General features: G+C 45.3%; 1 protein-coding gene across 1 annotated transcript in view; it reads right to left on the reverse strand.

The window, feature by feature from the left end:
- Nid1 (nidogen 1) overlaps positions 1–25,446 on the reverse strand; it is a 90,291-nt gene that overhangs the window by 41,671 nt on the left and 23,174 nt on the right. Inside the window, exons 2-8 of the mRNA XM_008847037.2 lie at positions 24,851–25,150; positions 22,418–22,644; positions 17,887–18,269; positions 12,593–12,742; positions 6,800–7,051; positions 5,044–5,244; positions 1,110–1,355 (exon numbers count right to left, since the gene is read on the reverse strand). Coding sequence (XP_008845259.1) covers positions 1,110–1,355; positions 5,044–5,244; positions 6,800–7,051; positions 12,593–12,742; positions 17,887–18,269; positions 22,418–22,644; positions 24,851–25,150 — 1,759 coding nt within the window. The remainder of the gene's footprint in view (positions 1–1,109; positions 1,356–5,043; positions 5,245–6,799; positions 7,052–12,592; positions 12,743–17,886; positions 18,270–22,417; positions 22,645–24,850; positions 25,151–25,446) is intronic.

Genomic DNA, 25,446 nt, shown 5'->3' on the forward strand with positions numbered 1-25,446 from the left:
GAGCTGACGTGCAGACACACCATCAGCTGGGGAAGTGACCTGGGAAACAGGAGGAACCAAAGACAACTAGAAAAGAGACCCAGAGCCCAACTGGACAGATGGTGTCCATGAGGAGGCTGACACTGATATGTCAGCAGCCCTGGGGTGCGCAGTCACAGGAACAGGCTTGTCCTGGATTTTGGGCCAGGTTTTATATAGACTTTCTGAGGTCCCAAGAACACAATACCTTTCAAGGTACAGGATGAGAGTGTTGGAAAAAGTCCTACCATGACTAGATAAGGAAAGTATTATATATAGACAGAAGAATACCATTCAGATGTAAAAGGAAACAATACTCTTTCGTTTAGGACAATATGGATGAAATAAATCAGCACAGAAAGATAAATACTGCCTGTATTTATTCTTGTTTACTTGTGGGAGTTGAAAATGTTGACCTCACAGACATAGAAAGAATAATGGCAGTCAGAGACTGGGAAGGGTGGGGGTGCTGGGAAGAAGCAGAGAGGGCAGTTAACAGGTCCAAGTGCTACTGGACGGAGGGAGAACATCTAATGTCCTATATCACAGTATGGGAACCAAGGTTGACAACTACTTGTGCGTGTCAAAACAGCTCAGAGAGAAGAGTCTGAGTGTTCACCATCACCCAATCACTACATGTTGGATACATATATTGAAATTAATTACCTTGTATCACACAAATATGTACAATTACTAATGTGATCCTTTAAAAAAATAAAATTTAAAAAAAAGGCATGCCAGAGCCATCAGTAGCCTTTGGCTGGTCAATTCCACGAGTTAACTCAAGGCAGCATTCTGTCTAAGAGCTCACGAAGAGACAGCCCAGATAATCCCATGAATAGACTTTTGGTCAGAAGAACGAAAGCAGATGTTTGCCAAGAGCTACAGATGACCAGGCATTTTCTTTCTCTTTCCCAAGCTATCTCAGTATCATTTCTTCTATACACTGAGAATAAGAGACCAAAATCCCAAAGCCCAGAGCAAGGATTCTGACACATGTGAGTGCAGAGAGGCATGTGTAGACACACACACACACACACACACACACACACACACACACACGATACTGGTGTGAGCCCTGTCCACCTTACCCCTCACAGGCCCAATGGAGTTGCTGAGGGCGTAGCGTAAGATTCTCTCCTCTTGATTGTACAGGACAAACACACTGTCCACGGAGAGCTGCTGGGTGCTGGGCAGGGCTGGTCTGGAGTCATCATGGACACACTCTTGGAAGGTGATGGTCTGGCGCCACTGGTAAGTGTAGGTAAGTGAGGGTGCAGCTCCATCCCGCCCGGGCTCTGTCACTGTGTACTCCCGGGTGGAGGAGGAGGTGATCACTATGGATGGAGACAGATGCAAGGAGCTTCAGCAAAGGCTTTGAGGCAATCTCTGCCCACAGTGAAACCAGATGACAGGTCTGAGGGGCAGCGTAAGGAAGAGAGTCCTCTGTGTTTGGATTCATGCTGCTGGCTGTTCCCCACCATCAGTGGTGTTCACATTAATCCTTGCTGACTTAAATTAAGTGGCTCTCTCTAAGTTCCCAGGACACCCAGAGCTACAGATGAGGTCTGACATGAAGAGCAGATGCTCAGGTGAAGAAAATCTCCTCTCACCACTGAGGGCAGAATCACCAGCCTGGCACTAGATACTTTTGCCTCAGTTTCTCTTTCAAAAGGGGCTGGGGTGAGAATCTGATATGGTCATACATGTAAATTACCTAGAATCAAGCAAACTAATCCTATTGCTTAGACACACCTTTAAAAAAAATTTTATTATTTTTATTTTATGTCTATGAGTGTATTGCCTGCATGTAGGTAAGTGTACCTGTGTCGTGCAATGCCTGCGGAGGTTCTGACCTTCTGAGAGGCTGTTGGATCCCCTGGGACTGGAGTTACAGACAACTGTTAGCTGCCATGTGGGTGCTGGGATTTGAACCAGGTCTTCTGCAAGAACAACCAGTGTTCTTAACCGCTGAGCCATCTCTCCAACTCCCATAGACACACATTTTATTGGGCATTTCCTAATGATTAATAGCATTCAAATTGGTTTCTATTGGATTTCTCATTTAGGAGTCAATAAATAGTGGTTTTCCCCAAGTACCCTAGAGTAAGAATTCTGTATCAAAAAAAATGAAATATGGAAATTTTTAGCAGCCAATTTGGAAAAATTACCAGGAGCAAATCTTAGTAAAGAAAAGCAGAGACAGTCCTCCCCAGTCAGAAAAGAGCTGCTATTGGCCCAGGCCACAAAGTCCTCCACTTCCTTTTTTTTTTCTTCCAAGCATAAAAGACCCTTTATATTTCCGTGTTCTGCTGCGATCTGCTTCATAACAGAAGCATGGAAGCCAGAGGACAAATAAAAGATCAGTGTGCACTGTCTCCCATCCAGCCTCACGTTCTGGTTGCCAGCAGGCCATCTGGATGCGGGCGGAAGACCACAGCCCTGTTGTCCCTTCCTTCCACGGGCTCCCAGTCCCCAAGAGGAGAACGAGACCAAGTTGTGAAGCCCTGGCCATGGGCAATACCTTCCTGGATGGCACTTTGACAGCAGCATTTTTAAAGTTCCTAATGTCTGACTTGGAACCTGTGTTTCTAGGAATTGAGTCTCAGAAGCGAGTCAGAAAGCCAGGCCTGATGGCATAGGCCTGTCATTCTAGCTACTTGGGAAGCCAAGGCAGGACTGCAAGTTTAAGGCATGCCTGGGCTACAGAATGAGTTCAAGGTCAGTCTAGGCAACTTAATGAGATACTAATACAAAATAAAATTTAATCCAGAAGAAGGAATGATAGAAAGAAAAAGAAAAAGATAGGTAGAGAGAGGAAGGAAGAAAGGAAGGAAGGAAGGAAAGAAAGAAAGAAAAAGAAAAAGAAAGAGAGAGAGAGAGAGAAAGAAAGAAAGAAAGAAAGAAAGGAAAGAGAAAGAGAAAGAAAGAAAGAAAGGAAGGAAGGTTCTGGGATAGAGTTCAGTGATGGGACACCTGCCTAGTATGCATAAGGCCCTGGGTTCCACTCCAAGTACTACAAAGGAATCAGAAATTTGGCCAAGAGCTTTGGATGTAGCTCAGTAGCAGAGCGTCTGCCCAGCATGTGTGAGGCCAAGTTCAATCCCTACCAGTACACACAAACAAACAAATAACAGCAACAACAAAAAAGAAATTTGGCCAAGATTTATAACATAGATGTTTGTTTCAATTCATCATGAGAGGGGCGAAAACTAGGGTAAGTTACACTTTAGAGAGCAGGAGAAAGTAATGGCCGCCCAACAGATTGGGACAGATTTCTTTAAAATGGTTTTCAAAGCCACTTAATAACACTGGCAAATATTCATGACTGAACATTAACTGAAAGGGTGAAGATACAACAACACTGGATAATTGCAATTTGATTTGAATGAAAAAGAAACATCGAAGATTATAAAATATCATATTGATGCTAAATTCCAGAGGCTGGATATGGTGGCACTTGGGAGGCAGAGGTAGGAGGATGGCGTCCAGCTTGAGGTTAGCCTGGGCTACAGAGCAAGACCCTGTCTCAACAAAAGCCAAAAAAAAGAGAAAACAGCCCTAATTTTTGATAATTATGATGTGGTCACATAAAAGAATGTCTTTGTTCTCAGGGGAAAAAAAGTCTGAATCACTGAGGGGACATGAACTACAAGGACCACTTTCTAACAGCCAAGAAAAAAAAATGTTCTATCAGTACAGGTGGCAAACAGCTAGCCATCAGCCAAGTGAGGGAGCGGCAGGTGGAAGTTCTTCACGATTTTCTCAACTTTTCTGTAAGATACAACCAGATGCCAAATGGGAGAATAAATATTAAAAAACTATAAATAGGGGGCTGGAGAGAGGGCTCAGCGGTTAAGACCACTGTCTGCTCTTGCAGAGGACCTGGGTTCAAATCCCAGCACCCTCATGATAGCTAGTAACCATATGTACCCCAGTTTCAAGGAATCTGGCAGCCTCTTCTGACCTCCACGGACATTGCATGACATAGGTGCATTTACATATATGCAGGCAAAACACTCATATACATACAACAAATTCAAAAAAATTAACTACAAATATATATTATAATAAAATTACATAATTTATCTTAAATTATATAATAGTGGGGATAATACAGATAATAAATAATAATAAATTCAGATAATAGAAATTAGGGAGCAAAAATGTTGCAAGAAAACACATTTTAAAATCACGTCCAGGCTTATTTTCTGTTTTGTTTTGTTTCTGGAACAGGGGTTCTAGCCCAGGCTGGCCTCAAACTCCCTATGTGACTGATGGTAACTTTGAATTTCTGATCTTGCTGACTCTACCTCCTGAATTCTGGGATTACAGGTATGTGCCACACTCTTGGTTTACGCTGTATTACGGATGGAAACCAGAGCTTCATGCCTGCTAAGCAAACATTCTACCAACCAAGCTACATCCCATTTTGTGGGTTTTGGTTTTTTTCTTTTTGTTTAATTTTTAAAAAATTTATTATTCTTATTTTATGTGTATGAGTGTATTGCCTGCATGTATGTGAGTGCACCCATGTCGTGCAATGCCGCGGAGGTCAGAAGAGGGCTTCGATCTCCCCTGGAACTGGAGTTAAGGACAGTTCGTAGCCACCGTGTGGGTGCTGGGAATTGAACCCGGGTCCTCTGCAAGAGCAGTCAGTGCTCTTAACCGCTGAGCCATCTCTCCAGCCCCTGTTTGTTTTTCTTTTATGAGGCAATGGTCTGCTATTAGCTCAGGCTGGTCTGGAGCTGGTGATGGTCCTTCTACATCAGTATCCCAAGAGTGGGAAAGATAGATGTGCTCACACACCTGATTATTTTATTTGCTTTAAATTCTCCCCAATATTACAAACATAGTGTTTCCTATGCCTGTAATTACAGAGAAAGGGTTACAGAAAAGGACAGCCTGTGTTCCTTCTTTGCAGACCCCAGGGAGACTGCCCCAGGTACTGCTCCAGGTCGGGGCAGTATGTGGAATCACACAGCCTGGAGGGCTGCCCCCTGGGCTCACAAGTTCACCACTCACCGGAGCTGGAGTAGTGGTACAGTTCTGTGTAAGGCTCAATGTGCACTGAGGCGCCGAAGGGGATCTGCGGCACACGGCCGTCCAGCTCTGTGTCGATGGTCAGGTGTCCGTGTTCATCAATGCCGCTGAACTGCTGCTTCATTACCAGCTTGCCTGGATGCCCCACGAAGGTCACCTCAGCCTGGCGAGTGAACTCTCCCCCTGGAAAGCAAGATGAGCCTGTCACTCTACGGCCTGGCAACTGCACCTTCCAGCTGGTCCTAGGCTCGTAAAGTGATGAGCAGATGAAGAATTTCTTTGCCCAAACTAAGCCAGACTCAGAGTAACAAACATAAGAAGGTCTCGCCTATGAAGACTGTAGATTTAAATTTATGTATGTATTATTGTATATTTTACTAGAGTAAAGTGGAAAGGGGACTACAGGGGAAGGAAACAACCTAAAGGGAAGAGAATAAGAGGCAGTAATGGGGCATTGAGACAGGAAGCAGAGAGGACTAATTGGGAGGAAGAAGGGTCAGAGGGACAAAGCAGGTCTAGGGAGTAGGAGGCAGTGTCCACGGACCCAGCCCAGGACACAGGCAGAGGGACCAGAAGGGACTAGAGATGAGGCGTGCGGGCTCAGCGGGTCAGCGTGGGGCTGACCTCCACAGAGCACAGGAAGAGACGCAAGACACCAAGCAAGCGTCCTCCCCTCCCCCAAAGATCTACCTACATATTCATGAAAGACTCAGTTCTTAAAGGGCACAGACTCTAATAACCTCCATGTTTCCTAAGACTCAAGAGGACGATGGCTTGACTTACTAGCTAGAAGTGGCAGGTTCTTTTCCCTGAGCAGATATGGAGATGTTAAATGATGTTTTTAGACGGATGGGATACAGGAAGGAGCTGACCCCCTCCTCGTTCAGCTGTGGAGACTTTTCTATGTGTGTGGGCAGGTGTATGCATGATTGTGTGTGTGTGTGGGGTGAACAGGTGTGTTTAGGAGTGTGTACATGATTGCATGTGGGTACACCCATGTGTAAGGTGCGTGCATGACTGTGGTATGAGGGTGTATGTGTATGTACTGGTACATGTGGTAGCTAGTGTCAGTCTCAGACATTGCTCCCTAAAAGCTGCTCACCTTGAGTTCTGTGTGTGTGTGTATTTGGTTTGGGGGTATTGTGGAAAGATTCTCACTATGTAGCCAGGCTGGCCTGGAATTCATTATATAGAGCAGGCTGGCCTTGAACTCAGAGAACTCACAGAAATCCCTCTCCCTCTCCCTCCCACATGCTGGGATTAAAGGCGTGCACCACCATGCCCAGCCTTTCACCTTTCATCTCTCACTAGGACCCAGGGCTTACTGGCCGGCCAGTGGGCCCAAGGATCCTGCCTCTACCTCCTTAGTGCTGAGATTGCAAGTGCCTACTACCACGCCTGGCTCTTCCTGTGAGGGAAATAGACTCAGGTCCTTATGCTTGAAAGGCAAGCAACATTACCAATGGACCCATCTCCTCAGTCCCCAAAATGGAGACTCCTAAATCCCCACCAAGGAACTACTTCTCCATCAAAACACAGTTCTAGGTGTTCTCCTTTAATGAATATGCTGTATGTGAATGTTATCTTGTCACTTATTTCCAGGGAAGAACTGGAGGGTCCTCTGCCCACAGACAGAATGCTTAAGGACAGTGTCTACAGACACAGAGTTCCCACCCTATTCATTCTCTGGTCTCCCTGTGACTGTGGCCTGTTCATTTTAATCCAGGGACTCAATTACCAGTGATGCTGAACCCGTTCTTGAACCCGTCCTGCTCCACTGCAAACATCCATCCAATGATGCCTCCGATGGGAGCCAGGGGAAGCAGAGAATACCCAACGGTTTCGGGGATGGTGCTGATGGCCGTGTAAGAGCGTCCATGGTTCATCACCACATAGGAGTGCAGGTCAGTGTTCTCAAAGACCACAGGGACCTGGCTGTTTCCCACGAAGATCCTTCCCTTCACCTTGCCGTTGACACGCTGTGGAGAGCCTGAGCCAGAAACAAAGGGAGAAGGTAGAGACAGCTTTCCAGTACCTCCCAGACAGAGGACTGTGTCCGTTCATGAAGAAAGCAAAGAGGTGATGGCACTGGGGAGAACGGCTTTTGGGGAAGTGGAAGTACTTTTTCCCAGGACTGTGCCATGAGCCCTGACTATTCTGATGCCCCTGCCTCTGTCACATGTGAGTGATAATGGGCGAATGCAAGGTGTATATCAGGGGCCTCCTCTCCTCTCTCCCACATGACCCATAATGGACAGAATGAGAGGTACCCACCACTGGGCATCACAGACCTGAGGAATACCAATACCTCTCCTCTCTCCTGCATGACTAATAGAAGGAAAACTACCCATGATGGTGTACCATGGGCATCAGGAATCCTAACACTTCACAAGCACGAAGATCTAAGTACAGATTCCCAGCACCCACATAAAAAGCCAGATGTATCAATGCATGCCCAACCTCAGCACTGGGGCAGAGAGGGGAGACGAGAGGATGCCTAGGGCTTATGGCCAGATAGCCTAGCAATTTGTGAATTTTAGATTCAGTGAAGACCTGTCCCAAAAAAGTAAGCCGAAGAGCAGTAGAGGAAAACACCCAATATTGACCTCTGGCCTCCACATGCACGCCCACACATGGGTGCATAAACACCAACATATAAACTACATATACACACAGGCATATGAATTACACCTTAAAGAAAAGATACAAAAACTGAAGGAAGAGCTAAGTAAGGGGTTAAACAAAGGTCACCTTGCATTGCTGAGGTTAATATAGAATTAAATTCTTTGAGGTTTTTGTTTTTTTTTTTTCTTGTGGGGGAATCAAACCAGGGCTCTGAGCAGGTTAGGCAAGCACTTTACCACCGAGCTTCATCTCTAGTCCTTTATCAGCCATTGATCCCGTATCATATTTATCTCCCCAGATTGTAAATGACCAGAAACATAAATGACAGGAACATGACCCCTCAGCTAGCTCCTTGCCTGTTCTTGGCAATCTTCATCGTGTCCTAAGTCCCCAGTAAAATTTCACTGAATAGTTGTAGACACACTGACATGTCCCTGGGGGTCATCAAGTTCTGATGAGCTCTTGCTGTGCTCAATATGGCTGAGCTGCTAAACAGGGTCACTGACCGGCCAGGAGATATCTACCATGGTGTAACTCTGCACACACATTGTGTCATTACACTGGGGAATGCTGGGAAGCCTTCAGGCTAATAGCAAAAAAATGCACCTCAAGAACATTACAGAAACAAGCAAGAACGCCAACCTAAAGAAGCCAAAAAATATTTTCCACCAAACTTTGAGCGAGATTTTTAAAACTGTTTTTCTTTTCAAGACAGGACTTCTCTTACTCTGAGGTCTAAGTTGGCCTCAAACTTAAAACAATCCTCCTGCCTCAGCCTCCTGAGTTCTAGGATCACAGGCATGAGCCACCACACCTGGCTAAAGGAAAAAAATTTTTTTTCTAAGTAGCAAGAATTTAACAAATATTTAAACCACAAAACTATTACAGGGCGTGTACACTATGTCAAAATGTGTGACCGAAGAGCTTGTGAGAGCTGAGCTCGCTGCCAATGTTTGCTCAGCATTTTGAGCTCTGATATCTGAGGCAGGGGAAGAGCTAAGGTGGCAACTCTGTAAGAATCTGCTTTTCGACTAACGAAATAGCTGTTGGTAGAGTGCTTACCCAGCATGCACGAGGTCCTAAGGTTCAATACCCAGCATCAAGGGATTTAAAAATGGAGGGGGGGGGAGGAGAATAATTATTATTACACTCTCATTGTGGATTCTGGAAGCTTCTCCTAGGGTGGAGGGGTATAAAAGCCAAGCCTAGAACAAAGACTCAAAGACATGCCATCCCTGGGGTGATGCGATCTGGAAGAAACCAGAAAACCCTTTAAAGTTAAAAATAGTCCCCCAAATTAAATTAATACAACTATGCTGCACATTGATTTGTTGCTAAAGGTAGATAAAAACACACACACGCACACACACACACACACACACACACACATACATACACACACACAAATCAACCTCACTTTAATTATGACCCAGAAGGAAAGGTTTTTTTTTTATTTTTTGGCAAATTAAAACAACAACTGATTTAAGGATGGCTATGACAAGGAATCCAGAAAACAAATTTTCAATTAGATTTTGCAAAGCAACTGAAGTGTCCCACCCCAGTTAGGCACACAGGAAGCAGCCTGTGACAAGTGAGGTGATTTGGTGGCATCTGAAGGGACAGAGACCTCATATAGTAGGGTTCTGTTATTTTGTGTTCATCCTGGTTTATGGCCCCAAATGCCTCTCTCTGATGACTATGACAAGGATGCTTAGACTTACAAGGAAGATACCTCTGACCATCTGGGCACAGGGACTGGCCAGTCCTTCGGGGACAGGGGTCAGAGCAGACTTTGGCCATCACAGAATCTACTTTGGAGGTGGATGTATAATGGGTTTGACATTCTAGGACAGAGGACAATACACCCTCAAGCTCATCTCAGCCGTGCTGAGATTTCAGGGGCATGAGGAAAGAGAAACAGACTAGAAACAGCTAGAATAAACTGGACCCACTCCCTACTCTTGCCTAAACCAGCTGGGTTTAACGACCTTTCAAAGTTAGGTCAAGCTGGGCCTGATGGCACAGGCCTGCCTTCACAGCTACTCAGGCAGTGAGGCAGCAGGATAGCAAGGTCAGGGTGCATCTAAGCTATGGTGTAAATTCAAGATTGTCCTGGGCAAGTTAGTGAGACCCTGTCTCCAAATAAAGTAGAAAGGGCTGGGGATGTATCTCAGCAATAGAGCATTTGCCTAGCATGTATGAGGCCCTGGGGTCCAATCTCCAGTCCGAGGTGGGGGCAGGGCAGATAAGGGAGGAGATGGGGTAATGCATTTGGACTAAGAGACTCAAACTGGGTGTGGTTGTACACTCTAGGTGTTCTGGCAGGAGAATCTCAAGTTTGAGGTCAACCTAGGCTATAGAGCAAGCCCTTGTCTCAAAAACAATCAACCTGAGAAAGAACAGTAGGAGACAGGTGTTACTAAGGGAGAAATGGATAAAAATGGGGCTACTTAAATGGGAGGGGGCAGGGAGGGTTATACAAGGAACCTTGGGGATAAAGGAAAAGAAGAAGCTCAAGAGAGTGTACACTATGTCAAAATATGTCTGAACAGCTGGTAATAGCTGATAATATCAAGGAGAAATGGGGAAAATGGGGACATTTTAAATGGGGAAACCATAGTGAATGGGTTAGACAGGGAGAGAGAGAGCAGAGATAAATAATGCCTAGATAGTTTTAAAAAACCAGAGGGAGTCATATTAGTCCAACAACTTAATGACAAATTACACATACAGTATCTCTACACGAGCCCATGTGTATAGCTAAAGGCTACATAACAAGAATAGGGCCAGACAGGAGAAACCTTCCTTTGAGTTCTTGGCCAGGGTGGTCCAAGAGACTCCCAAAATTACTCAGGTTTTTGCCACAGCCCTTGATGACCTCCCAGAACTTGAAGGTAAGACCCTATTGCTGAAGACAGAACATTCTTTGGACACAGGATTTGGAGCAATAGAGCTGGATTGACCTGAAACCACTTTCCCCAAAGCCTAGCTCTTATAGTTTTGGAGAGCACTGTGAAGGTGCCAAGGGAAAACATCAATGGATGATCCAACACCAGCTTCAAGACCACATAACCACATCAACCGCCAGCACAGCATAGGTCATTGGTGCAGTAGTGGCACTTTTATCTTGGAGGCAATCAACAGCTACCTAATTGGACTAAAAGTCCACTCAATGGGAGGAAACTCAAGTTGGTACTGTAAACATAGCCAAATACACATGGCTGGAGTGGTCATAGATCTTAGAGAAAATCCCAAGACTGTCACATCTCTAGACTAATGTAATTTCTTACTATGTGCAAATTATGTAACCTCATATTTACAGACAAATATCCCAGTCACCTCTCATCAAAGAAGCTTGTTTTGTACCAGTCAGAGACTATTACCAAGTACTACAACTGGTCATACATAGATATTGTCTATGTATTGCCCAGGCCTAAGTGACACATCTACAATGCAATGTCTACACCTAAGGCTCACAGAACATAGAACAGGGGTAAAGAGGAGGACACTAATGAATCTCTCATTTCTCATTAATGAAGCTCCCTCATGCAACAGAGGGCCAGGAACACAAAAGGTCACAAATGGCCAAAGCCTAGAGATTAAGAGTCTGCAGAATGCTGGTCCTTGGACAGGCCTCCTATATTAAACTTCACCCACCCAGGGCTCAGGGACCATCACAGAAGAGGGGCAGAAAGATTGTAAGAGCCAGGGGGGAGGTGGAGGACCATATGGAAAAAGAGTCCTACAAGCTCCTGGGACCCTGCTCATATGATTCTATGACAATGGTGTCAGCATGCACAAGTCACATGTAAACTCAGGCAAACAAAAACCCAGCAGAGAGCTGGGGAAATGAACAGCAGACCCCAATCTTAGCTGAAGAAACATTGGCAGCTGATTAATGTTAGGTGAGGAAGAGCTGATCTTCCTAAAACAAGGCACTTTGGATAGGCTGACTAAACCTCAGTGGATGGACTGGCACTGGGGAATGTCTGGAAACACTGACTTGACACATTGGGCCTTAACTGGGATGACAAAGTATATGGGTTCCAGTGGGGGGCTATGGGAGGGTGCAGGTGGGGATGAGGGTATAAAGATGATTAAGATTGTTTGAGATGTTCTGTATGAAATATACAAAAATTCAATAAAAACAAAATTTAAAAACCAAAAACCAATCAACCATGGGTTGGAGAGATGGCTCAGCAGTTAAGAGCACTGGCTCCCCTTGCAAAGGACCCAGGTTTGGTTCCCAGGACCCACATGGTGGCTAACAACCATCTGTAACTCCAGTTCCAGAGAATCCAATACCTTCTTCTGGACTCCTCAGGCATTTCCCACACAAGCGCTCTTACATACATGCAGGTAAAACACTCATACACATTAAAAAAAAAAAAAAAACCAAAAAGTCAAAAGTGGTGAAACAGGCCTTTAATCCCAGCACTTGGGAGCCAGAGGCCAGCCAGAGCTCCATAGTGTGATCCTGACTCAGAACAAACAAGCAAAGAAACAAATTGAAAGGACTCCAAAGACAAGCTATGAGTCAGGTGTGAGGGAAAACGAGGGGCAAGCAACTCCTGGTCCAGACTGCATCATTCCAAGTTGGGTCTTTCTGTTGTATGCAGGAAGCAGCTACGAAGAAAGGCTCCCAGTGGCTGTCTCCTTAGAGACGGAGAAGTGGGAGGAAAAAGAGACTGTGCCATATCAAAACAAAACAAAACAACAGACATCCTAGGAGGAACGGCCACCAGAGAATGTGAGAAAGGGTTAGGGGCAAGAGGTGACACAACACTTAACAGCTACACATTCCAGAGATCACGGCAAAAGCCACATTTACACACAGGCACCAATGCCTCCAAATCATTCTTTTTCCTTCTCCCTGAAGCTGAAAGTGCATAGAAAAGTACATTACCTTCTGCCACACACTGCCTGCCGTTGCCTGTGTAGCCCGTCACGCACCTGCAGCAGAAGCCAGTGGCGTAGTCTCTGCACTCTGCGTGCACTGAGCATTGGTGCCTGTTGTTCGCACACGTCTGCCGGGAATCTGTGTTGTAGCTGAACACTGTTTTGAGAAAATGGAAATGCACCTGTAAGTGCGTTGCACTGCTCTCTGATGGGAGGTGTTTCCACACTGACTCCCTTGAGCCCCACAGGACTCACATCTGCCTAAGCCTTCAAGGGGCCAGGGCAGCCACAGCAGACTGAAATCCACCGTGTGACCATTCGGATACTTGGATGGAAAAGGGGTCCCATTAACTCAGACCACTCGACATCTCAATTAGTGAACTACTTGTTAACTCAGTATGCATATGTTACAATGAAGCAGCCACCATCAAGCACCATTTGTTAGAAGCCCAGCTGAAGATAAAAAGAGAGAGCAGAAAGAGAGAGAGGAACACAGAAAGGAAGAGAGATAAGTACCTCCTCAGAAATAGATGATAGAAATTTACACGTCATTAGAGTATTAAACCTTCATGTTCAAGAGCATTATCTGAGGCTGGAGAGATGGTCCAGTATTTAAGAGCACTGGCTGTTCTTGCAGAACACCCAGGTTCGAATCCCAGCACGCACATGGCGGCTAACAACTGTCCGTAACTCCAGTTCCAGGGGATCCGACACATTCTTCTTTCCTCCGTGAGCACTGCATGACACAGTTGCACTTACACACACGCTGTTATAATACTCATACACTTAAAAAATAAATCAATCAAAAAACTGCTACAATACAGTGTATTCAATGCTGATCAATATTAGGGTACTACCAGCCAATGTCAATCCTAGCATGATGTCCAGCTAATATTCATATTTGGGTGGGGAGTCTCCAAATATATTTTTATGCCCCATTTTCTCAGAGACAGGGTCTCATGTATCCCAAGCTGCCCTCAAACTCACTATATAAGTAGGATGGCCCTTGAACTCCTGCTCCTCCAATCTCCACCTCCAGAGAGCTGGTATTACATGCCACCATGCTCAGGGCTTCGTGCATGGTAAGTAAACACTCTACAAACTGAGCTACATCCTCAGCCCCAGCCCCACAGTCTTTTTTTTTTTCTTTAATTTTTGTGGGGATGGTGATTATATATATATATATATTTCAACCTCTCTTTGCCTCCAGGAATAATTCTGAGGCTCTGATACTCAAAAGCCAATCAGAAATAATCCTTCCATTTTACCTCTTCTGAAAGCTTTGACCCCAAAATCAAGAAGAATCTAGTTCAAATCTCCACCATCCATGTTTGTTTTATTAGACTCACAAACCCACCCATTAAATTTAATGATCTGGCTTAGAGCAAATTCATTTGGACTGAAGTTCAAAATAACTAGAGGGGTGAACTTCTTGACATGCTAATGATACCATTTATAATTGACTTTATGAGTGAAGATCAAAATAAAATTCATCCCCAGGTAGATTCTATCAGCTCTAACTACTTGGAATTTCCAGTGTGTATAAAGACGGCAGGGAGCCAAGCTGAGGACACCTGGGCCCTGAGTGAGCTTGACACATTGTCTAAGCTCCACCTGGGTGTCCCCGTCTCTACAGGTCTGCTATGGCCTGTCTAGCTGAGGATAACTATCCAAACAATACCAGAAATGGACTGTGGGCCACAGACAGCTGACCTTCCTAATAACATAGTGAACTGGGATAAGGACAGAAAAACATCTCTCAAAGACACATTTCTAGTTTAAAGCTAGGCTTTTGCTGGTATCATTCATTGTGGGGGAGCAGGTGGTAAACAAGGTCTCATTTAAATGTGACAGTGTTAGGGCTGAAGAGATGGCTCAACAGTTAAGAGCAGTGGCTGCTCTTGGAGAAGACCAGGGTTTGGTTCCTAGCATCCACACACTGGCTCACAACTTCCTGTAACTCCAGTTCTGGAGATCCAGTGCCCTTTTCTGACTTCCATGGGCACTGCACATATGTGGTATACATAAACTCATGCAGGCACACACATACACAAAAAGTAAATATTTAAGCCGGGTGTGGTAGCACACGCCTTTAATCCCAGCACTTGGGAGGCAGAGGCAGGCGGATCTCTGTGAGTTCAAGGCCAGCCTGGTCTACATAGTGAGTTCCAGGACAGCTGGGGCTACAGGGAGACCCTGTCTCAAAAAGACCAAAAAAAAAGAAAAGAAAAGTAAATATTTAAATGTGACAACTTTGTAAATGAGAATTTCAGATAGTTAGAAAGGTAGGAAAAAAACCTCAATACCTATAAGTAAATATACTTGACAGTGAAATCAAATGGTAAATGTCACTGGTTGAGACGTGAGGCAGTCCTCCCTCACCCCAAATCCAGGGAGCAGTGTGTATGGGGGCACAAGGCCGGAACCCATGTGTTTGTCTTTCCACCAAATGATACCTTCTTCATTTCTGTGCCTTAGTAGTTAGTAAGCACACAACCTCGTCAACACCCCATCTTACCCATATTTAGGGTAATCAATGAGGACAGATGGTTATGACGACTTGAGCAAAGAAGGGGAAATAAAATGAGTAGACTGGACTGGGTGTTTCTGGGAAGTTTTATCATAGCTTCTTAGTAGAAGCAGTAAAAGTCCTGTGAGAAACATTTAAAGGTTTCAGCCATACCATTTACGTGAGACACAATGGTGCCCCAGTCCATTTCTATTGTGACAAAATGCCCTGACGAAGCCAGGCATGGTGGTGCACACTTTTAATCCCAGTCCTTGGAAGGCAGAGGTCGGCTGATCTCTGTGAGATCAAGGCCAGCCTGGTCTACATAGTGAGTTCTAGGCCTGGGGCTACAGGGAGACCCTGTCTCAAACAAACAAACAAACAAACAATCAATCCTGACAAAAATTAAAGTAGAGGAGAAAGGGGTTCATGTGGCTGACAGGTCCAGGGTACAGTCCATCCCTATGGGGAAATCAAGGCAGGAACCTGAATCAATCATATCACATCCACAGAGAGGAATGAATGCATGCATGCTCAGTGCTCAGCCTTCTCACTCCTAAACAGTCCTGGGCCCCAAACCATGTAACAATGCCACCCACTGTCAGACTGGACCACCTCACATCAATTAAGGCAATCAAGACAGTGGTGTCCGTGCCCCGTCCCCCAGGCCACCCTGATGAAGACAGTCCCTCATCACTCTCTTCCCGGGTGATTCTAGGTTGCATCAGTTAAAACTGACCCTCACAATGGGTTGTATGTCAGCGCAAGGAAAAAGCATGAGCACAGCTGTGTAAGTATCTTGTTCAAGCAATTGTCCTCAAGTGCAGGAACACTTGATATAATATGGCTGATTAGAAGATATACTGCAAAACTATGTTTTAAAAGGGAGGTCTGCTGTGTGTGTGTGTGTGTATGTGTGTGTGTATTTGTATGTGTGTGTGTGTGTATGTGTGTGTATTTGTATGTATGTGTGTGTGTGTGTATGTGTGTGTATTTGTATGTATGTATGTGTGTGTGTGTGTGTCTGTGGGTGATTTTCAGAAAACAACTCTTAAACTGACAAGACCTGGGAGGAAAAATAATCAGCCTCCTGAATTACAAAACCAAGAGGAAATAACTGTGAAAGAAAAGCTGAATAAAGAGCCAAAATAACTTCTAGAATGTTTTTTCAGGTGGGGGATATATCTCAGAAGTCACAATAATTATTTTGAGTTCCAAAATAATTCTAAAAACCCTTCCTCCCTCTGGCCCTCCTTCAGTTCTTGAGACAGGATCTCCCCCCCCTTCCTTCCTCCCTTCCATTCCCTTGGTTTTTGAGATGGAATCTCTCTCTCTTTCTCTCTCTCTCTCTCTCTCTCTCTCTCTCTCTCTCTCTCGGTTGGTCTTTCTTTCTCCCTCCCTTCCATTCCATTGGTTTTTAAGGCAGGATTTCTCTCTCTCCTCTCTCTCCTCTCTCTCTCTCTCTCTCTCTCTCTCCTCTCTCTTTCTCTCTCTCTCTCTCTCTCTCTCTCTCTCTCTCTCTCTCTCTTCCTCCCTCCCTCTCTCCCTTCCCACTCCCTTGGATACTGAGACAGAATCCTCTCTCTCCCTCTCCTTCCTATGCTCTGGCTCTCACTATATCTTAGGTTGGCCTGGAACTCACTGTGTAACTATGTAGTCCAGGCTGACCTTGAACTTCCTGTTCTCCTGCCTTGGCCTCTAGGATGCTGGGATAATAGACCTGTGCCACCACATTCAGAAATGACTTTTTTTTTTAATTTTGGAGAAATAGCTCAGTGGTGTAAACCAGGTACTGCTCTTGCAGAGAGGATTCTAATTTGTTTCCCAGCACCCATGTTAAATGGCTCAAAACCACCTGTAACTGCAGCTCCAGGGGATCCACAAGCACCTGCACTCATGTGCACATGAGCACAGCATGTGAGTGTACACACACACATAATTAGAAATGATTTCAAAATAATTTTATTGGGGCTGGAGAGACAACTCAGTCATTAAGAGCACTGGCTGCTCTTGCAGAGGACCCAGGTTTGGTTTCCAGCACCAACATGGTGGTTAACTAACTCCAGGTCCAAAGGATCCAATACTCTCTTTCTGGCCTTTTCGGGCATGGCATGCATGTGATACATTTACATACATGTAGGAAAACACACACATAAAAGAAATAATTTTTTAATTAAAAAAATAATTTATTATCTAGGTGTGGAGGTACACACCTTTAATTCCAGCACTCAGGAGGCAGAGGCAGGCATATATCTGTGAGATCAAGGCCAGCCTGGTTGGTCTACCTTATGAGTTTTAGGTCAGCTGGGGATGCATAGTTACAGTTATTATTTATTATTGTAAGTGTGTGTGTGTGTTTGTGTGTGTGCGTGCATGCACATGTAGCAGTCAGGGGACAATTTGAGAGCATCAGGTCTCTCCTTCTTCCACTATGTGGGTTCAGGGGGATCCAACCTAGGTACTCAGGCTTGGCAACAAGCACCTTTGACTGCTGAGTCACCTGTCACTGGCCCTGACTCTCTTTAAAACAGAATGTATTATGAGGAATCTTGAAACATGGCATACTCCAGAGTCAGGACCCAAAGCTCTAACCGCAAAAGATCACTGTGCTGCCTGGAAGCCATCAGGCTGTCCAATCACTCTGCAGTGCAAACCTTCAGCTCCTGCTCCTGCCCCAGGCTCTTTTCCTTAAAGCCACCACATGGGGCACATGGCCCACATTGCACCAGATGACTCATGTCTAGAAACCAGAACATCCAAAAATGTTCCAAACGGTACCATAAATGTCTTACCAACTTCTGTTTCTTCCACTTCATCCACATCAATGACCTGGGCATGCTGCTGGGGGAACCTCTCCACTGGCAACTGGAAGGACCTGGTTCTCCCGGTGGGTGTTCCCTGGGGTCTCTCCGTAGCCTGGTGACTAGGGGAGAGAACCCTGGGCACGTTGTGTGAGTCAGCATCTCCCCTTCTAGGGCTGTGGTAGGGGAAGGAGGAGGTGCCCACATCATCCAGGCCCAGATGAGGGGTGACCAGGTCATAATCTTCATCTTCCTCATAGTCTGCTCCATCATCTTCAGGACTCATGTTCACGTCTGCAGGCACCACGCCGGAGGCTGTGGCTGAGCTCCCAATCTCGAACACCCACATGCCCTGGTGCCCCGAGTTGCTGCTCCTGGGGGCAAGGAAGGCATCTTGAGAACAGGCCACGATGCACAAGCAGCCCCCACAAACCAAGCAGAAGAGTACCGGCAACCTGTATCCATAGCACGTGTCTACCCGCAGCAAGGGCTGACGTACAGGAGGACAACAGCTATCACGTGTGGGCACCACAGAGCTCAGATAAGCAGGGGCTATTTAGTGAGGCTCAGTAATGTCGTGAAGAGCTCACCCTCTGCCAAGCCCCCCCAGGACACCAGAGGACTCTCAGTGCCATCAGATCATACTATCAGCTGGTTACATCCCCATCTATGAACTAAGGTGACACAGACTCAGTTCCCCACTGTTCTTTTCTCATCGCAGGTGTGACACATGCTTGTATCACACAGAAAATACAATTGCTCTTTGTCCCTGGGGCCTAACCCAAGAGCTCCCAGCACCCTTGAAATATCCAATGTGATAAAAATGACCTTTGTATGCTAATGAGGTGACTAGAGACTGTTCTCTTTGGCCACGATAGGAGGGTTGGAAGGCTCTGTCCCTTTCCAGCCTGTCCCATCTCTACATCCAGGGAGGAGAGACGGCTGGGCCTCAGATGTAGCTCTTCACCTATGGCCGATGAGATTGACTATACCATCCGGTGAAACCTCCATATAAACTCTGAATGGCAGGTCAGCTCTCCAAGCTGCTGGGTGGGTGAACAAAGGAATGTGTGGCAGGTGGGCTGAAGGGAGGGTGGGAAGCTCAGCACCCCTCCATGCCCTCTGCTTCTCTTCGCTTTTTGTGGAGGAGGGGTTTGTGCATGTTTGTGGGAGGCAGAGGTCAACCTTTGGTATCATTCTTTGCTGCCATCTACTTTGTTCTTGAGACAGGGTCTCTCTTTGGCCTGGAGCTTACCAAGTAGACAAGGCTAACCAGCTTCGTGCCAGGATCAGTCTGTCCCCACCCCCCCCTAGTGCTGGGTTTACAAGCAGACACCATCATGCCCAGCTTTTTTATGTGGGTTCTGGGAACAGAGCTCAGGTCCTTTACCAACTGAGCTCTCTCTAGTCCTGAAGTATTGTAAGATTTATTTTATTAATTATGTGTATTGGGGGAATGTGGGTGTGTCTGTGTACGTGTGCATGTAGGTGCCCACAGAAGCCAGAAGAAGGTATTGGATTCCTAGAGCTGGAGTTACAGGTGGTTGTGAACTGTCTGATGTAGGCACTGGAAAGCAAACTCTGGTCCTCTGAAATGGCAGCAAGCACTCTTAAACCACTGAACCATCTCTCTAGCCCGTGAACTTATTCTTTATAACAACTTGAAGATACTAAGTTAAGGGGATTTCTTTTTTTTTTTTTTTTTCAGAGCTGAGGACCGAACCCAGGGCCTTGCGCTTGCTGGGCAGGCGCTCTACCACTGACCTAAATCCCCAACCCCAGCCTTATCTTTCTTTAAAAAAAAGATTTTTTTTTTTGAGACAGGGTCTCCCTGTAGCCTCAGTTGGCTTAGATCTCACTATGTAGATCGCCAGGATCAGTCTGTCCCCACCCCCCCCTAGTGCTGGGTTTACAAGCAGACACCATCATGCCCAGCTTTTTTATGTGGGTTCTGGGAACAGAGCTCAGGTCCTTTACCAACTGAGCTCTCTCTAGTCCTGAAGTATTGTAAGATTTATTTTATTAATTATGTGTATTGGGGGAATGTGGGTGTGTCTGTGTACGTGTGCATGTAGGTGCCCACAGAAGCCAGAAGAAGGTATTGGATTCCTAGAGCTGGAGTTACAGGTGGTTGTGAACTGTCTGATGTAGGCACTGGAAAGCAAACTCTGGTCCTCTGAAATGGCAGCAAGCACTCTTAAACCACTGAACCATCTCTCTAGCCCGTGAACTTATTCTTTATAACAACTTGAAGATACTAAGTTAAGGGGATTTCTTTTTTTTTTTTTTTTTTTTAGAGCTGAGGACCGAACCCAGGGCCTTGCGCTTGCCACTGAGCTAAATCCCCAACCCCAAGGGGATTTCTTGATATGAGCTGTTCTAGTAAATTACTGAGCCTGAGGGTGGACAGGGTCATGCAAACCTCTGACTTACAGTGGGGTGGTCAGAAGCACAGGGGCACTGCAGGATGTGAAGACTGATATCTGCGGTTAGGGCATCTTGTGGTGCCAGCACCTATATCTGTGGGGTCTTCATTGACTCCAGGTAACTAGTTACTGCCAGAACTGATCTAAATTATAGGAAACCCAGCCAGTGTCTAGAGAACTGGAGAATTGGTTCGTGCAAGGGAAAATTCCCACACGCTTGCCTTCAAGAGGGTGTGTGTGTGTGTGTGTGTGTCTGTGTCTGTGTCTGTGTGTGTAAACTGCACATACTGTGGAAAGTAAATGAGATTCAAAACCCTGAGGCATTTCATTCATAAAATTCAGTAGGGTAACCCTAACTTCTACTTCTTGACCTACTTGAACAATTTTAATTATTTTTATGTATCTGTGATCAAAAGTGTTCCTTTTAGAAATTATATAAAATGATCAGATCACATGTTGGGAAGAGCCAGTTGATACATTTTTAGGACTTTTCCAAGCCAGTTATAAAACACAGTTCAAGGTAAGAAAATTAAATTGGCTAGGGTTGGTAAAGTACTGCAAAAAAAAAAAATTATATAAGCCTACAACAAGTTACATTGATTGTCTTTTATTTTGTGGGGAGTTTGAGACGGGGTCTCCCTGTAACCCCAGCTGGCCTGGAATTTGCTATATAGACCTGGCTGGCCTCAATCTCAGAGATCTGCCTGCTTCTGCCTCCCCAGTATGCATGGTGTTATTTATTTTAAAAGGCAAGAAATATTCGAAACTCATCACACTTACTCATTTTCTGGTGCTCATGTTCCTAACATATTCGTCTATTGTGACTTTGTGATGAGACTGTATATATTGTTACATCCTTTCCCAAATCTTCACTGAGTAGCAGGATATCAGTGACATGGCCATGGCAGGAATGTTTATACCACAGGAAGAAGCAAACGCTATGCCTCAGGTGCCTCTTCATCAAGCCAATTATTCAGTATTTATCAGGACACCACTCAGCAAAGGGCAGGAGAATTTTAGTCTAGATCTGACAAGGTGAAATGGGGGGCGGGTGTTAAAAAAATAATGGGGGAGGGGCTGTAGATATGGCTCAGTGGTTAAGAGCACTGGCTATTCTTGCAGGGGACCTGGGTTTGGTTCTCAGCACTCACATGATGGCTGACAACTATCCATGACTCCAGTTCCAGGAGATCTGACATCCTCTTCTGACCTCCACGGGCATTGTAGGACATGGGTGCCCTTACATTCATGTGGGCAATACATTCATATACATAAAATAAAAAAATAGGGGCTAGAGAGATGGCTCAGCGGTTAAGAGCACTGACTGCTCTTGCAGAGGACCTGGGTTCGATTCCCAGCACCCACATGGCAGCTACGAACCGTCCTTAACTCCAGTTCCAGGGGAATCCAAAGCCCTCTTCTGACCTCCAGGGCATTGTACAACATGGGTGCACTCACATACATGCAGGCGATACACTCATACACATAAGATAAAAATAATAAAAATAAAATATTTTAAAAAAGAATGGGAAGAGAAGATTTTAATCTTTAAAAAGCAGTCTGTGGATCACACCTGTGATCCCAGCACCTCGCAGGTGGAGGAAGGAGGATGCAAACTCTATTTGAGAGTTGGAGGGCAACCTGGGGCTATATGAGATCCTAATCTTGGCTATTCTCCCTTTTGCTACATCTACAGCAGTGTGGTGGATTGGCGTCACTGAGTATCAGTGTGGTAAAGATTTTCTTCCTGCATCAGTGAAGAGAAAAATGGTTCTGTCAATCTTGGGTTCCTGGTGGGAGACAGGTTTGAATAACCTTCATTTCCGACTTCAGACTCACAGGGGACACGATGGAGTTTTATATGAGGATGTTGTTTACAAAATCCAAACTATCTCTTCACAACAAATATATTCTCTTAAGCTTATCAGAAAACACTATTTCATAATTTAAATATATACATTTAAGATTCAAATGCATGGGAACATTTTTAGGTAATGATCTATAAAGTTCGTTATATTCTGCTTAGTATAACAATATTCAATAATATGATTAGAGGGGAAATATAATGAAGATAAACAGCAAAACACTGAGCATACTTGGCCAAATTCTCAATCGATTCTCTGTCATTGGCAAAGACGTTGTACGCTCCATCAGTCCTCCATAGGAATCCCACTAGACCTTGACTGAACCCAACTATGGCCGGCACTTGGTTTCCTTCCTTCTTGGAGAATGTTGTAGAGAACTGAAGACCATCTTCAGGGTAAAGGAAAATAGCATAGGAGCTGGAATTCGAGGAGGCCAGGACAGCCTGGAACGTATTTCTCTGTGAAGATGAGTTAAAAGTCAGTCATGTAGCAATATAACTATACTCTCAAAATGAGCTGTTCATCACCCTTGATAGAGAAAGTGCAGTGGACAGCAAGTGCTCCACCTTATTCTGAAGAACCAGGTGCTCCTCTTCCTTAGGAGCCACCGTTACCCACTTCCACCGCTACAGCCTCCACCACCACATCCCCACTGCAAAGGACTGAGATGCTCTGAAACTAGGTACAGTAGTGCATGCCTTTAATCCCAGCACTGGGGGGGGGGCGGGGGGGCAGGTGGATCTCTCTGAATTTGAGGGCAGCCTGGCCTACATTGCCAGCTCCAGATCAGTCAGAGCTACACAGGGAGACCTTGTTTCAAACAAAGTAAAATAAATAGAGTCAAGTTTTCCAGCACAGAGTCACTGAAATCCCTAAAGAAAAGTCAACGTGAAATTTCCTGATTAATTAGCAAATACATGCTCATAATTCTGACCTTGAGGCTGACCAAATACTACACAGATGTCGAATCCTTACCACAGAATTTTTCCATCACTACTAAACATTTTCAGCCACACTATACCATCAGACATGGCTTGAAATTCATATCACTTGGGGAATCCTTACCACAGAATTTTTCCATCACTACTAAACATTTTCAGCCACACTCAGCATTTAGCGGAGAGTTAATGAACACACTCAGCCACCACACAGCAATACAGACATGAGCCTTAGAAGAACACAGAGCTGTTCCCAGATCATGCTCATTATTGGAACTATGACCTTGAGCACAATATTTATGCTCTTAGTGTGTTTGCATCTGTAAACTAAAAGATCTGGCTGCTTCAGAGAAGCCTGCCTACCTGAGGCAACTTTTAAAAGGCCAGATGCAGGAAAGCGCTGCTTAAACATTGGTGTCCCTTCTACACATTGCTAGATGTTGCCCTGAGCTCTGCAGCTACAAAGGGAAAAATACTTAGGTCTTACAACTGAGACTGCAAAGTCTACATGGATCCCTGGATAGGTGTTCAAAATACTGCCTAGCCTGAGGATAGGTGCTATAACAGAGAAGCTTGTAGAATGCTGTATGTAGGGGTCAAATGAGAGCGTGTCCAGGGCTGGGTGTGTCAGGTGGATGAGGCCCTGACTGGCCAAGGCTTCACAGAACAGCATGAGCAAAGAGGTAAAGGAGAACATTTCAAGGAGAAAGGACACCATGTACAAGATATGGTGGATTTTTAAAAATAATTTATTTATTTTTAATTTTATGTGTAAGCGTGTATTGCCTGCATGTAGGTAAGTGCACCTGAGTCGTGCAATGCCGGAGGAGGACAGAAGAGGGTGTTAAATCCCCTGGAACTGGAGTTATGGACAGTTGTTAGCTGCCATGTGGGTGCTGGGATTCGAACCCAGGTCTTCTTCAAGAACAACCAGTGTTCTTAATCACTGAGCCATCTCTCCAGCCCCCTATTTTTATTTTATGTGTATGAGTGTATTGCCTGCATGTATGTGAGTGAACCCATGTCATGCGATGCCATGGAGGTCAGAAAAGGGCTTTGGATTCCTTTGGAACTGTAGTTAAGGATGGTTTGTAGTTAAGGATGGTTTGTAGCTAAGGATGGGTGCTGGGAATTGAACTTAGGTCCTCTGTAAGAGCAATCAGTGCTCTTAACCGCTGAGCCATCTCTCCAGCCCCTATGGTGGATTTTTTAAAAAGGTAACGATCAAGGGCTTGCAAATGTAATAGTTTGGTACAAATGCTGGAAAGATATGCGGAGGTTTAACAGATTCGACTCAAGAGGCAGGCCAGGGCTCTGCATTTATGAGTTGTAAGGAGTTCCCTCCCAAGTATTGCGAAACAAAATGTGACATGCAGAGCCCTAATAGACTTTTCCAAAGTGTGTTCTGAAGAATGCGATGTGTTCTATTTGGAGACTGTAATGGGGAAGAGTCATGTTCAAAAGGTTGGGGCCTGTCTGGTATGTAGTTTTAAGGCCATATGCCCTCTGGTGACGGTTTCTTGGCCTCCTCAGGCACAATGGCACATCTAAGCTCCAAATTTTTCCTGACCACTGCACCCACAGAGGTGCCCTCCTTGGGCTGTGACAACATGCTTTCTAGATTTCCTGTCTTGTGCAATAACACAGGCATGGTGTCCACTGGGCAGCACAAACCAGAAGCCCAAAGAGTACAAAGAAGTCTGCATCTGGATGTGGGTACACTCACCTGGCCTTCCTGGGCAGGGCTCCCGCTGGGCCCTTGGTAGGGGGCTACGGATTCCCAAGTGACAACCACCACACTACTGGGCTGGAAAGAGACCTCTGGGAACCCCCTCTGGATATACTCCGCTGCCAGCTGACTGATGGAGGGGGACAAATCTTCTCGGTAATACACGTTCCCAAGGCCATCTGTTGTATCCAAGTCAGCCAGGAAAGGTGCCACTGAGCCGAAGGTGGGTGGGAAGACTCCAGGATGGGATTCTCTGGCGGGGGGTTCACTCATAGCAATGATGCCATTTGTGGTGACCTGTAGGAAACCAAATGTGGTTAAAGGGGATGCAGAAATGGCTTCCTTCTCAGGGGAATGTGAGGATTCAATTTTAAGATATTTTATTTATTTTAATTTTATGTGTATGGGTGTTTTTGCCTGCATGTGTGCGAGTGCACCACATACATGCAATGCCCCACAGAAACCAGAAGAGTGTCAGATTCCCTGGAACTAGAATTATGGATGGTTGTTAGCCACCATGTGGATGCTGGGAATCAAACCCTGGTCCTCTGGAAGAACAGCAAATGCTATTAACTGCTGAGCCATCTCTCCAG

This window comes from Nannospalax galili, unplaced genomic scaffold, assembly GCF_000622305.1.
Source record: "Nannospalax galili isolate Female #2095 unplaced genomic scaffold, S.galili_v1.0 scaffold1463, whole genome shotgun sequence".
NCBI classification, from domain to species: Eukaryota; Metazoa; Chordata; class Mammalia; order Rodentia; family Spalacidae; genus Nannospalax; species Nannospalax galili.